Genomic DNA, 11,492 nt, shown 5'->3' with positions numbered 1-11,492 from the left:
GAGCTACGCCAATCTTTTCATGGGTATGTGGGAAGAGGACAAGATTTGTTTTTTTGCGGGACTTGGCGGGAACTTGGTACTATGACGGAGATTCATAGATGATGTCTTCTTTATCTGGAGAGGTGACGTGGAAAGTCTGGATAAATTTATAGAGTACATCAATGATAATGAAAAAGCGGTGCAATGCGGCAGGCGTACACTTATAGGGACTCGTTAAAATGGACATGAAGCAAAAGGTGACACTGTCTTTACCCAGAATCCCTGGCTGCAGTGCAAGCAGTGTATGATAAGAGATAATGGGGAAGGGCAGGGTTGCAGACCTGGCTGAGATGTGTGACTGTGCTCACAAAGTGGGATTATTATTTACTGCAACATAAAGGTAAGAATCACTGCAGATAGTGCTGAAACATTTGGTAAAACTGGTGACATCAAAAAAAGTTATATAGTTTATTAAAATAGAAGATTCCGGGCTGTGCTCTGTACTGACGTACGCTGGAGGGAAAGGGTTAATACTAAGCTGTCTCTTGAGCTGAATGTTGAGTCCGATCTAAGAAAACAAACTGTAGTTAAGCACAGGCCTCAGGGGTCTCCTGTTCCCACACAGAGGCAGGATCCGCAAAGTGACACAATAACTCAGTCCTTCCAATCCCACGGGTGCTGTCCTGAGTTGATCAATCACACGGGTGCTGTCCTGAGGTGATCAATCACACAGGTGCTGTCCTGAGGTGATCAATCCCACGGGTGCTGTCCTGAGGTGATAAATTAGATGGGTGCTGTTCTGAGGTGATCAATTTTTTTCTCTTAACAATCCAGGGGCAGCATATAGGGACAACAATACACAACGATCTAAGTGTGGATAGTTTTAAAGTGCGTGAATAAATTCTGCTGTATTCTTGGCTCTTATGTATAGCCTACTCACAAAATGCAGGTGGTTTTTAAGGCAAGTTCAATATACAGCGGTGAATGTGTTCCTCTAGGGATGCACTTCCGCTCAGGATTTCAGAGGAGACGGACCTCAGCGAGGAGAATTAATGTGTCCATAGCACAGATCAATATGGTAACATTGGGATTTTATGCAGAAACTATGAAAAACGCACTTAAAATAATGCGGATAAAAATAGGCACGTCCCACTCATGTGAAACAGGAGAGGCTGCCTGGTACAGTAGCTCACCCCACCGCCTCCGTTGGACGTCCGTCACTCGTTGTGAACACCTCTGCGTTTGGCTGCTTGCCTTCCGATGGTGTGTGCAGGCTCAACTCCGTCGCGGTCTCTAGGATGGGACGTCCCTTCAGGTCAGGCTTCCGTGGTGCACAATCTGTCGGCAGCACGTCTCCCTGATGCTCAGTAGTAATCTCGGGGCGGTCCCGCGCTACGCGTTTGCCAATATTTGGAGTCAGGAAGGAATTTATTTTCCCCTTATGAGACATCATTAGATAATGTTTCACTGGGGGTTGTGTGTTTGCCTTCCTCTGGGTCAATATACTGTAAGTTCGGATATAGGATAAGTATCTGTCATATACATTCAGCATAGGATAAACTATATGGCATATGTCCGTTTTCAAACTCATCTACTTCTACGATGGGAATGGCCATGTGTTGGCTGTCAGTAAATGGTGACTGGGATAGAGGTTTATCTCGCTCCTGTGTTCCTGTATATGTGTCTGAAATGTTACTTTTAATAGAATCTACATTCTCAGGCTCAGATAAACCAACGTGAGTCAGACAAGGGAAGCTTCACTCTTCTGGCTTCTTTAGGCTGCGTCCATACAGCCTTCGTCAGCGCGGAGGCGTGCGCGTGTGTGACATCACCCGCGTGAAGTGGGTGCCTTTTCAGGACAGGGTAGACGCGCCATCGGTGGGCGTTTCTAGGAACGTGTCTGTGATGTCACTGATCTGGTTCGCCCTCATCGGGTGAACCGCTCACGTGACCTGCCCGTCGAGCTGAGAAATCAGTTTCACAACTCACGCCTCTTCCTGCTGCCGCGCGCGGTCTATGGGCGCGATCAATGCCTTAAGGCAACGTGATCGCTCGCACGCGTGGTCTTCGGCAGCATGGACACTGTCTTAGACATGTCTATAAATGTCATTGTTTCTAATGTTTTTTATACACAAAATGTGCCAACAAGGATCCATATCTTAGAGAACATTCCTGATAAGTTCTTCCCCAAACACAGTATTAGGAAGAGAGAGAACATGTGTAGTTGAGACACGTTTGCTTCTCTTTTGGCAAAGTACAAACTCCCATGGCATAAAACAGAGATTAATTTCAACTAATTAAATATTCATATGTGAAATCGTTTAATCATCAGATTATTACCAAGCAATGTGACAATGTCTCAAATGTATCTGTGTATCTGCTAATCCTTTATTTATTTAGTGGGATTGGCTCCAGGCCGTTTTATCTCTGGCTTCTCACTCTGCTGTGATTGATCTTCACTGTCTTATTATTACGCACAAGCGCAGCGCAGCCTCACTCAGTCCTTGGGTGGTAGAAGACAGCACCCTCAGAACCTGTCCAAAGGATTGGATTCTCTTTCAGACTCAGGAGTGAATGAGGCTATTCATCCGTCCTGATTCCCTTTCTAGAGATTTTTATTGAAGGCCATTTATTACTCTGAACTTGTTGGGTGTGATTTAATTCCTCCCTCCCAGACAGATCTCAGCACCGGGAGAGATGTTGGGGCTCACTGGGGTACTTCTGGCTCTGCTTTTGTGTCTTGTCATCCTCCAGTTCCTAAAATTTCAATGGGCAGCAAAACGACTGCCCCCCGGACCGACCCCTCTCCCCTTCATCGGGAACCTGTGGACACTGAAGTTCCAGCTTCATCATGAGATTCTTATGCAGGTATTGATACAAAGTGACACGTGGTGACCTGGAGATTACATAGAATTTGTTTTATCTAGAGCAGGGGCGTCCAACTCCAGTCTTCAAGTGCCACCAACAGGTCAGGGTTTAAGGATATCCCTGCTTCAGCACAGATGGCTCAATCAGTGCCTCAGTCATTAACGGAGCCACTGATTGAGCCACCTGTGCTTAAACAGGGCTATCCTTAAACCCTGACCTGTTGGTGGCACTTGATGACTGGAGTTTGCCACCCGTGATCTAGAACGTTTACATGTAAGGATATATACGATTGTACTTACTTGTAGTATGGGAAATGCTATTATTGTGGGGTTATGTCTGTCACGGGAGACCAGGACGAATACCAGGGATCAATAACGCCAGACAGAACACGGGAGACCAGGACGAATACCAGGGACCAATAACGCCAGACAGAACACGGGAGACCAGGACGAATACCAGGGATCAATAACGCCAGACAGAACACGGGAGACCAGGACGAATACCAGGGATCAATAACGCCAGACAGAACACGGGAGACCAGGACGAATACCAGGGATCAATAACGCCAGACAGAACACGAGAGTTTATAAAATTAATTTATTGGAAAAGTATATCCACAACTATACAAAACACACAAACATCACACATACCCAACTGGGGAAACTGGGGGATACCCTGCACACCCTGCACTGGGGGATACCCTGCATACCCTGCACTGGGGGACACCCTGCATACCCTGCACTGGGGGACACCCTGCATACCCTGCACTGGGGGATACCCTGCATACCCTGCACTGGGGGATACCCTGCATACCCTGCACTGGGGGGATACCCTGCACACCCTGCACTGGGGGACACCCTGCACTGGGGGACACCCTGCATACCCTGCACTGGGGGACACCCTGCATACCCTGCACTGGGGGATACCCTGCATACCCTGCACTGGGGGGCACCCTGCATACCCTGCACTGGGGGACACCCTGCATACCCTGCACTGGGGGATACCCTGCATACCCTGCACTGGGGGATACCCTGCACTGGGGGATACCCTGCATACCCTGCACTGGGGGACACCCTGCACTGGGGGATACCCTGCATACCCTGCACTGGGGGATACCCTGCACTGGGGGATACCCTGCATACCCTGCACTGGGGGTTACCCTGCATACCCTGCACTGGGGGATACCCTGCATACCCTGCACTGGCGGATACCCTGCATACCCTGCACTGGCGGAAACCCTGCATACCCTGCACTGGGGGATACCCTGCACTGGGGGACACCCTGCACTGGGGGATACCCTGCACTGGGGGATACCCTGCACTGGGGGACACCCTGCATACCCTGCACTGGGGGACACCCTGCATACCCTGCACTGGGGGATACCCTGCATACCCTGCACTGGGGGACACCCTGCATACCCTGCACTGGGGGACACCCTGCATACCCTGCACTGGGGGATACCCTGCATACCCTGCACTGGGGGACACCCTGCATACCCTGCACTGGGGGACACCCTGCATACCTAGTTGCAGGAACCGCCTTGCAGAGATTTCCCCTGTTCTCTCTTCTTGCCTAGTGCCTACAGGACTGTTTTTCAGACCTGAGACCAGCACTGGAGTGAGTGGACACTGCAGTTTCTCACAGTCACAGCCACACCTTTGTAGCTCTCTGCAGGCTCTGTCTGCTAGGGGTCTCCTTCCCAGTCTGCTAGGGGTCTCCTTCGCAGTCTGCTAGGGGTCTCCCTCCCTGTCTGCTAGGGGTCTCCCTCCCTGTCTGCTAGGGGTCTCCTTCCCAGTCTGCTAGGGGTCTCCCTCCCTGTCTGCTAGGGGTCTCCTTCCTCACCTTTTTATACACTGAAAACATAATAATGCAACACTCAGGGCCAGGAGCTGCCTACCTGCCCAGGCCCTGATTGGTGGGTAGGAAGGTGCTGCCTACCTGCCCAGGCCCTGATTTGTGGGTAGGAAGGTGCTGCCTACATGCCAAGGCCCTGATTGGTGGGTAGGAAGGTGCTGCCTACATGCCCAGGCCCTAATTGGTGGGTAGAACTGCAACATAACATTTACAATATAACAAGGATACAAGGAAAGGTCACAGACCAAGAGCAACAATTCTCCTGCAAACATATTATTATTATTATTCTGTATTGATGTCTCTAGCTAGGAAAGACCTATGGGAACATCTTCACGGTTTGGCTGGGATGTGTCCCCTTCATTGTGCTGAATGGTTATGAAGCTGTGAGAGACGGTCTCATCGTAAACTCTGAGGCGTTTTCGGAACGCGCCGCAATTCCTTTCTTCCACCGTTTTTTTAAAGGGAAAGGTAAGGTTGGAATTGAGCACAGTGTCCCCTTTTTGGGGGGGGGGGGGGTTCTCTATGATTAGTTTGGGAGCGCTGTCTGAATGGTTGCAAAGTCTCAGCAAATACCTTTAGGTTTCTATGATCGTCAATGTACCCCTCAACCTTCTCTCGGTTGTCTTCCAGAATGGGTCATACATTTTTATTAGACATGTGGAATCGGGGAAGGACAGATCAGCACCAGCCCTATTTATAAAGATGATGAACTACACGGCAGAAATATAAGCAGTATAGGGGTTCATTTATTCTAATCTCCCATCTGAAACCCAGTGCGGTTAAACTGCATAAGATTTATCTATGAATGAAAATCCCAATCCTTTGAACTGGTAAACCTGGGGTATGTTTTTGTACCAACATTACCCCTAATTTTACAGCTGGAAACCTTTGATAAAAATATAGCTTCCAATCAAATATACTGTATTAAGGACGTATATACTTACATATATTTATCTTCTTTCATATTTATATTGAACTAGATGAAGATAAGCAAGAGCACCCAACTCCTCTTCCTGGATCATTATTGTTTTATTTTAATCTATTTTGCATATTTCTGGATATATTTGAGAATATATCGTACCTAGAGGTGGGCGAAACTGTCACAATCCGTTTCACAGAATTTCCCAACCGTTCCATTCAAAATCCGTTCCGCGTTGGATGGATTGTTCCAGTTTAATTCACCCGAAACGGTCATTAGATTCAATCCGCTGGTGGATTTTACCAATCTGACCAGCGGATTTCTGATTCCACGGATTGTATTCTTAAAATCCACCAGTGGATTGCAGAATTCGTGGATTGGATTGTCAGTCATAAAAAAAAATCCAAAAAAAATGAATCCCCCTTTTTGAGATTAATCCGCGGTGATGTCAGCACAGGCTCCTCATTCTTCCTGCTCTTCTGCAATGAGAAACTCTCTCCGTGCTACAAGGAATCGTCATGTCCAATGGACACACCTGGAAACAGCAGAGGCGCTTTGGGAACGAGACTCTGCGGAACCTCGGACTGGGAAAGAAAGATCTTGAATGGAGAATCCAGGCCGAGGCTCACATCCTGGTGGATACTTTCTCTGCAAAGAAAGGTGAATATACAATTTAGCAAAGTGGCCGATTTGTGCACCAGTAAAAGGCGGAAATACAGTGGTAGATAAAAAAAACCCTCACTTCAAAGGAACACAAAGTATCATTAAATGTACATATGAATTAACTGAGAAGTTAGTGGGCTCACGCTGAAAAACGCAGTGATTACATTGCACACCAACTGTGGGGAACGGGGGTGGTGGGACATACATGGCAAGGCCTCTGCTTAAATAGTGGTGCTTCAAATACCCCTCTAGTAGGGAGGACCAGCTGGCTTTTCCAAAATGATTCCCATACCGTCCGGTTTTTTAAATGGTTGAGAGATTGAAAAAGCTCAGTGGGTGGAGGGTTCACTGTGGCGATATGGGCAACGAGGCTCTTATAATTAAGGGGAAGCCCAGTTATTGTCCTTTTGCCTGGATGAATATACTGTACAGGGTTGCCCTGTATATACATCCTATTGTGGCTGATCTGGCTAAATATATTGTGTGAGTGTACAGTATACAGGCATACCCCGGTTTAAGTACACTCACTTTAAGTACACTCGCGAGTAAGTACATCTCGCTCAATAGGCAAACGGCAGCTCACGCATGCGCCAGTCAGCACGTCGTGAACAGCAATACCGGCTCCCTACCTGTAACGAAGCTGTGCGCAAGCAGGGAGATTATAGAGCCTGTTACAAATGCCTTATTTACATCTGTTCTGCACGTATATGACGATTGCAGTACAGTACATGCATCGATAAGTGGAGAAAAGGTAGTGCTTCACTTTAAGTACATTTTCGCTTTACATACATGCACCGGTCCCATTGCGTACGTTAATGTGGGGTATGCCTGTACTGTATGTGTAAACCTTTATTTTCTGTTTAATGTATTTGAGCTTGGTGTAACTGTGTGTTTCTTTGCTCCCTGGGCATGCTAGGCTGGTAATACACTTATCCGGCCTACACGCCCAGAGATCAGGGTTTAGCTGGTTCCACGAGTGGTTTGAGGACTTAGGAGCGTAGGGATGGGCCACCCTCCTATCTGGGAGCCATTGTCTGCCCCAGGCAGGGAGGCGCCTATCTCATCCAGAGATATCAAGTCAGCATTGAGAACATGGGCAGGTAGGCGCTGTTCTCATTGGCTGGTTTGTAATGCCCGCCCTCCTTGCCTCCGCCTCCCTGTCACACCCCCAGCCCGGAGTGGCCAACACAAGTAAGCTCTCGCTCTGTGATTGGCCCAACACACAGCATCTGATCTGTGATTGGTTGCCGCCCCTTTCTCCATGATTTGCAGTGGAGGCGGGGAATCTAGAAAAGGGGCAGCTGCTCTCAGCTCCAGAGATCTTGCTGAGGATAGTGTGCTGAGGAACTAAGCGGTGTACTGTGAGGCTGTGCCAGGGACACCCAGAACCGAGGCTGCCTGCTATTCTGAGCGGGAGATTTAAAGTTGCTCTGCTGCGATACAGGCATACCCCGCTTTAAGGACACTCACTTTAAGTACATATCGCCCAATAGGCAAACGGCAGCTCGCGCATGCGCCTGTCAGCACGTCCTGAACAGCAATACCGGCTCCCTACCCGTACCGAAGCTGTGCGCAAGCGGGGAGACTATAGAGCCTGTTACACATGTGTTATTTACATCAGTTATCCACGTATAGGACGATTGCAGTACAGTACATGCATCGATAAGTGGGAAAAAGGGAGTGCTTCACTTTAAGTACATTTTCGCTTTACATACATGGTCCGGTCCCATTGCGTACGTTAATGCGGGGTATGCCTGTAGTTACATAGTTACATACATGCTCCGGTCCCATTGCGTATGTTAATGCGGGGTATGCCTGTGTTACATAGTTACATACATGCTCCGGTCCCATTGCGTACGTTAATGCGGGGTATGCCTGTATTTACATACATGCTCCGGTCCCATTGCGTACGTTAATGCGGGGTATGCCTGTAGTTACATAGTTACATACATGCTCCGGTCCCATTGCGCATGTTAATGCGGGGTATGCCTGTAGTTACATAGTTGCATACATGCTCCGGTCCCATTGCGTACGTTAATGCGGGGTATGCCTGTAGTTACATAGTTACATACATGCTCCGGTCCCATTGCGCACGTTAATGCGGGGTATGCCTGTAGTTACATAGTTACATACATGCTCCGGTCCCATTGCGTACGTTAATGCGGGGTATGCCTGTATTCATCCAGTGCTGACTGGTGTTCCCGATCCCCACAGGAGTGGAAGCTGTGCCGGGTAAGTCATTTCTGTGGCACCGGGCACCTAGGATTCCGCGGTTGGAGTGAGGATAGCTCTGTGTTGTGTCTGCTAGCTCCAGTCAGAATAAATATGTTTATTTGCTATTGTAGAGGTATCTGTACATATATAAATATTGGCTTTAGCCAGATTTTAATTGCACTACTCACATAAGCTCATGCTTTATTTAACCCCTTCAGGGCTTTAACACTTTTTTCACCAGTCCATGGGACAATTATTACATTTTTATACAGTATAGTGTAGGTACCAGCAGTAACGGGCTGCCTTGACGTGGCATGCAGGCTTACAAATGCTTTGGCCAAAGGGTTTAACCAAATACCTTTTTCATGAGAATATTATTTTATCCCTGCCTAATTGGTAGGAGCGCAGGAATCGTTCTTTTTGTATATATATATATATACAGTGTTCAACAAACCTATACATTTGCACGCCCTGGGCGAGTGGATTTAACATTGTGGCGAGCTCCTATTGGCCCAAGCAACACACGTGTGGTACTAGGTGGCGAGTAGATTTTTGGTGATTTGTCGACCACTGTATATATATATATATATATATATATATATATATATATATATATATATATAATCCAATGCACAGCCGGCACACCATATGCAAGTAAATAAGTTTTGGTGCTTATCCCATAAAGCAATAACAGACCCACCTTGAGAAAGGTCCCACTGGGGGACCGAAACGTCGGTTTTTGTGTCTTCTATCAAATATAGAACATTTTTGATTTACTTACCTGCGTGCTGTCCCTTGATGTCGTGTTGCAACCGGTATCGTATGGTCTGTTATTGCTTTATGGGATAAGCACCAAAACCTTATTTACTTGCATATGGTGTGCCGGCTGTGAATTGGATTTTTATATATATATATATAAAATTGCCCGGGCGTGGAAGGGAGTGGAAGGGGGGGGGCAAAGGGCAGGGAGGGGGGGGCAAAGGGCAGGGAGGGGGGGGCAAAGGGCAGGGGGGACAAAGGGGAGGGAGGGGGGCAAAGGGGAGGGAGGGGGGCAAAGGGGGGGGGGGCAAAGGGGAGGGAGGGGGGCAAAGGGGAGGGAGGGGGGCAAAGGGGAGGGGGGGCAAAGGGGAGGGGGGGGGCAAAGGGCAGGAAGGGGGGGGGCAAAGGGCAGGAAGGGGGGGAGCAAAGGGCAGGAAGGGGGTGGGAGCAAAGGGGGGGGGAGCAAAGGGGGGGGGAGCAAAGGGCAGGGAGCAAAGGGCAGGGAGGGGGGAGCAAAGGGCAGGGAGGGGGGAGCAAAGGGCAGGGAGGGGGGGGGACTCAATCCCCCCCACACACACACACAACCCACCCCCCCCACACACACACAACCCCTTCCCCCACACACAATCACCCCCCCCCCCCCCCACACACACACACAATCCCCCCCCACACACACACAATCCCCCCCCACACACAATCACACAATCCCCACACTCAATCCCCCCCCCCCCACACACACACACACAATCCCCCCCCACACCACACACTTCACACACACACACACACACACACACACACACACACACACACACACACACACACACACACACACACACACACAATCTCCCCCACCCCCCACACACCCACTCAATCCCCCCACACACACACTCAATCACTCCCCCCCCCCCCCACCACCACCACCACCAACACACACACACACACACACACTTAATCAGTCCACAATTTCACCTGGGGGGGCGACATGCTCCGATCCCCCAACCCCCCATGCTGCTGAAAACGGGAAGCAGACAGGAAGAGGAGGAGGGGCTTGTCTGTGTGCAGAGAGAAGCCCCGCCCCCTCTGCAAGACACAGACATAGAAGCAGCAGCACGGATCTTCTGGCCCCGCCCCCTCTGCAAGCCCCGCCCCCTCTGCAAGACACAGACATAGAAGCAGCAGCACGGATCTTCTGGCCCCGCCCCCTCTGCAAGCCCCGCCCCCTCTGCAAGACACAGACATAGAAGCAGCAGCACGGATCTTCTGGCCCCGCCCCCTCTGCAAGACACAGACATAGAAGCAGCAGCACGGAGCGCCCCCAGGTTTCCCTGCAAGCTGCTCGCGCCCCCCCTACATAACCGTGCGGTGTGTGTGTGTGTGTGTGTGTGTGTGTGTGTGTGTGTGTGTGTGTGTGTGTGTGTGTGTGTGTGTGTGTGTGTGTGTGTGTGTGTGTGTGTGTGTGTGTGTGTGTGTGTGTGTGTGTGTGTGTGTGTGTGTGTGTGTGTGTGTGTGTGTGTGTGTGTGTGTGTGTGTGTGTGTGTGTGGCCCGTCACTCCGCCTCAGGCCAATGAGAGGTGTGCGGGGGCGGGCGACCCAAGGGACCAATGAGATTTCCCCTAGGGACACCGGAAATCCAGACAGGCATACAGTGCTTTCACTAATATAGTATAAGATATAAAGCAGAAAATAGCCGTGTTAGTCCAGTTGCGATAGTGCAGAATAAATGAGTGATACCTTTTTTATTGGACTAATATTATGACATAAATTGTTAGTCTAATAAAAAAGGTATCACCTAATACTGAAGAACTCATTTATTCTGCACTATATATGTATATGTATATGTGACTGTGTGGTGCTTGATCCCATAAAAGCGTTCTGGTCTCCCACGACATTCACTTTTAATATGTATTAGACGCCACAGGCAGCACCAGCTAGGAATTTCCCATCAACCATTGCAGTTTCAAGGCTGGATAATGAGAAGCTGGGAATCTGAGGTTCAGCACTGAGGGAGTAGGGTTACCATAGAGCAGGGGTGCTGGACTCCGGTCCTCAAGCCTCCCCCCCCCCCCCCCCCCCAACAGTTCATGTTTTCAGGATATCCCTGCTTCTGTGTGCTTGAGGACTGAAGTTCAGCACCCCCTGAGATAGAGGTTTTCCTTGAATACACAAACGTGTGACTTCAATTCCCACCTGTGCCTCTCCATGTGATCTCGGGCCCATCACTTCCCCGTCCTGTGCC

The 11,492-nt window shown here is 49.4% G+C and overlaps 1 protein-coding gene across 1 annotated transcript; it reads left to right on the top strand.

The window, feature by feature from the left end:
• Window positions 1-253: 253 nt before the first annotated feature.
• On the top strand, window positions 254-6,595 carry LOC142466131 (cytochrome P450 2H1-like). The gene is made up of 4 exons (XM_075570930.1): window positions 254-379; window positions 2,655-2,847; window positions 5,007-5,169; window positions 6,131-6,595. Exons 2-4 carry the CDS (start codon window positions 2,677-2,679, stop codon window positions 6,295-6,297), a joined length of 501 nt encoding a protein of 166 aa, XP_075427045.1. The 5' UTR covers window positions 254-379; window positions 2,655-2,676; the 3' UTR covers window positions 6,298-6,595.
• The last annotated feature ends 4,897 nt before the right edge of the window (window positions 6,596-11,492 follow it).

The sequence above is a fragment of the Ascaphus truei genome, chromosome 14, assembly GCF_040206685.1.
Source record: "Ascaphus truei isolate aAscTru1 chromosome 14, aAscTru1.hap1, whole genome shotgun sequence".
Classification (NCBI taxonomy): domain Eukaryota; kingdom Metazoa; phylum Chordata; class Amphibia; order Anura; family Ascaphidae; genus Ascaphus; species Ascaphus truei.
The sequence above is the reverse complement of the archived record's forward strand: the minus strand, read 5'-3'. Positions and strand labels throughout refer to the sequence as shown.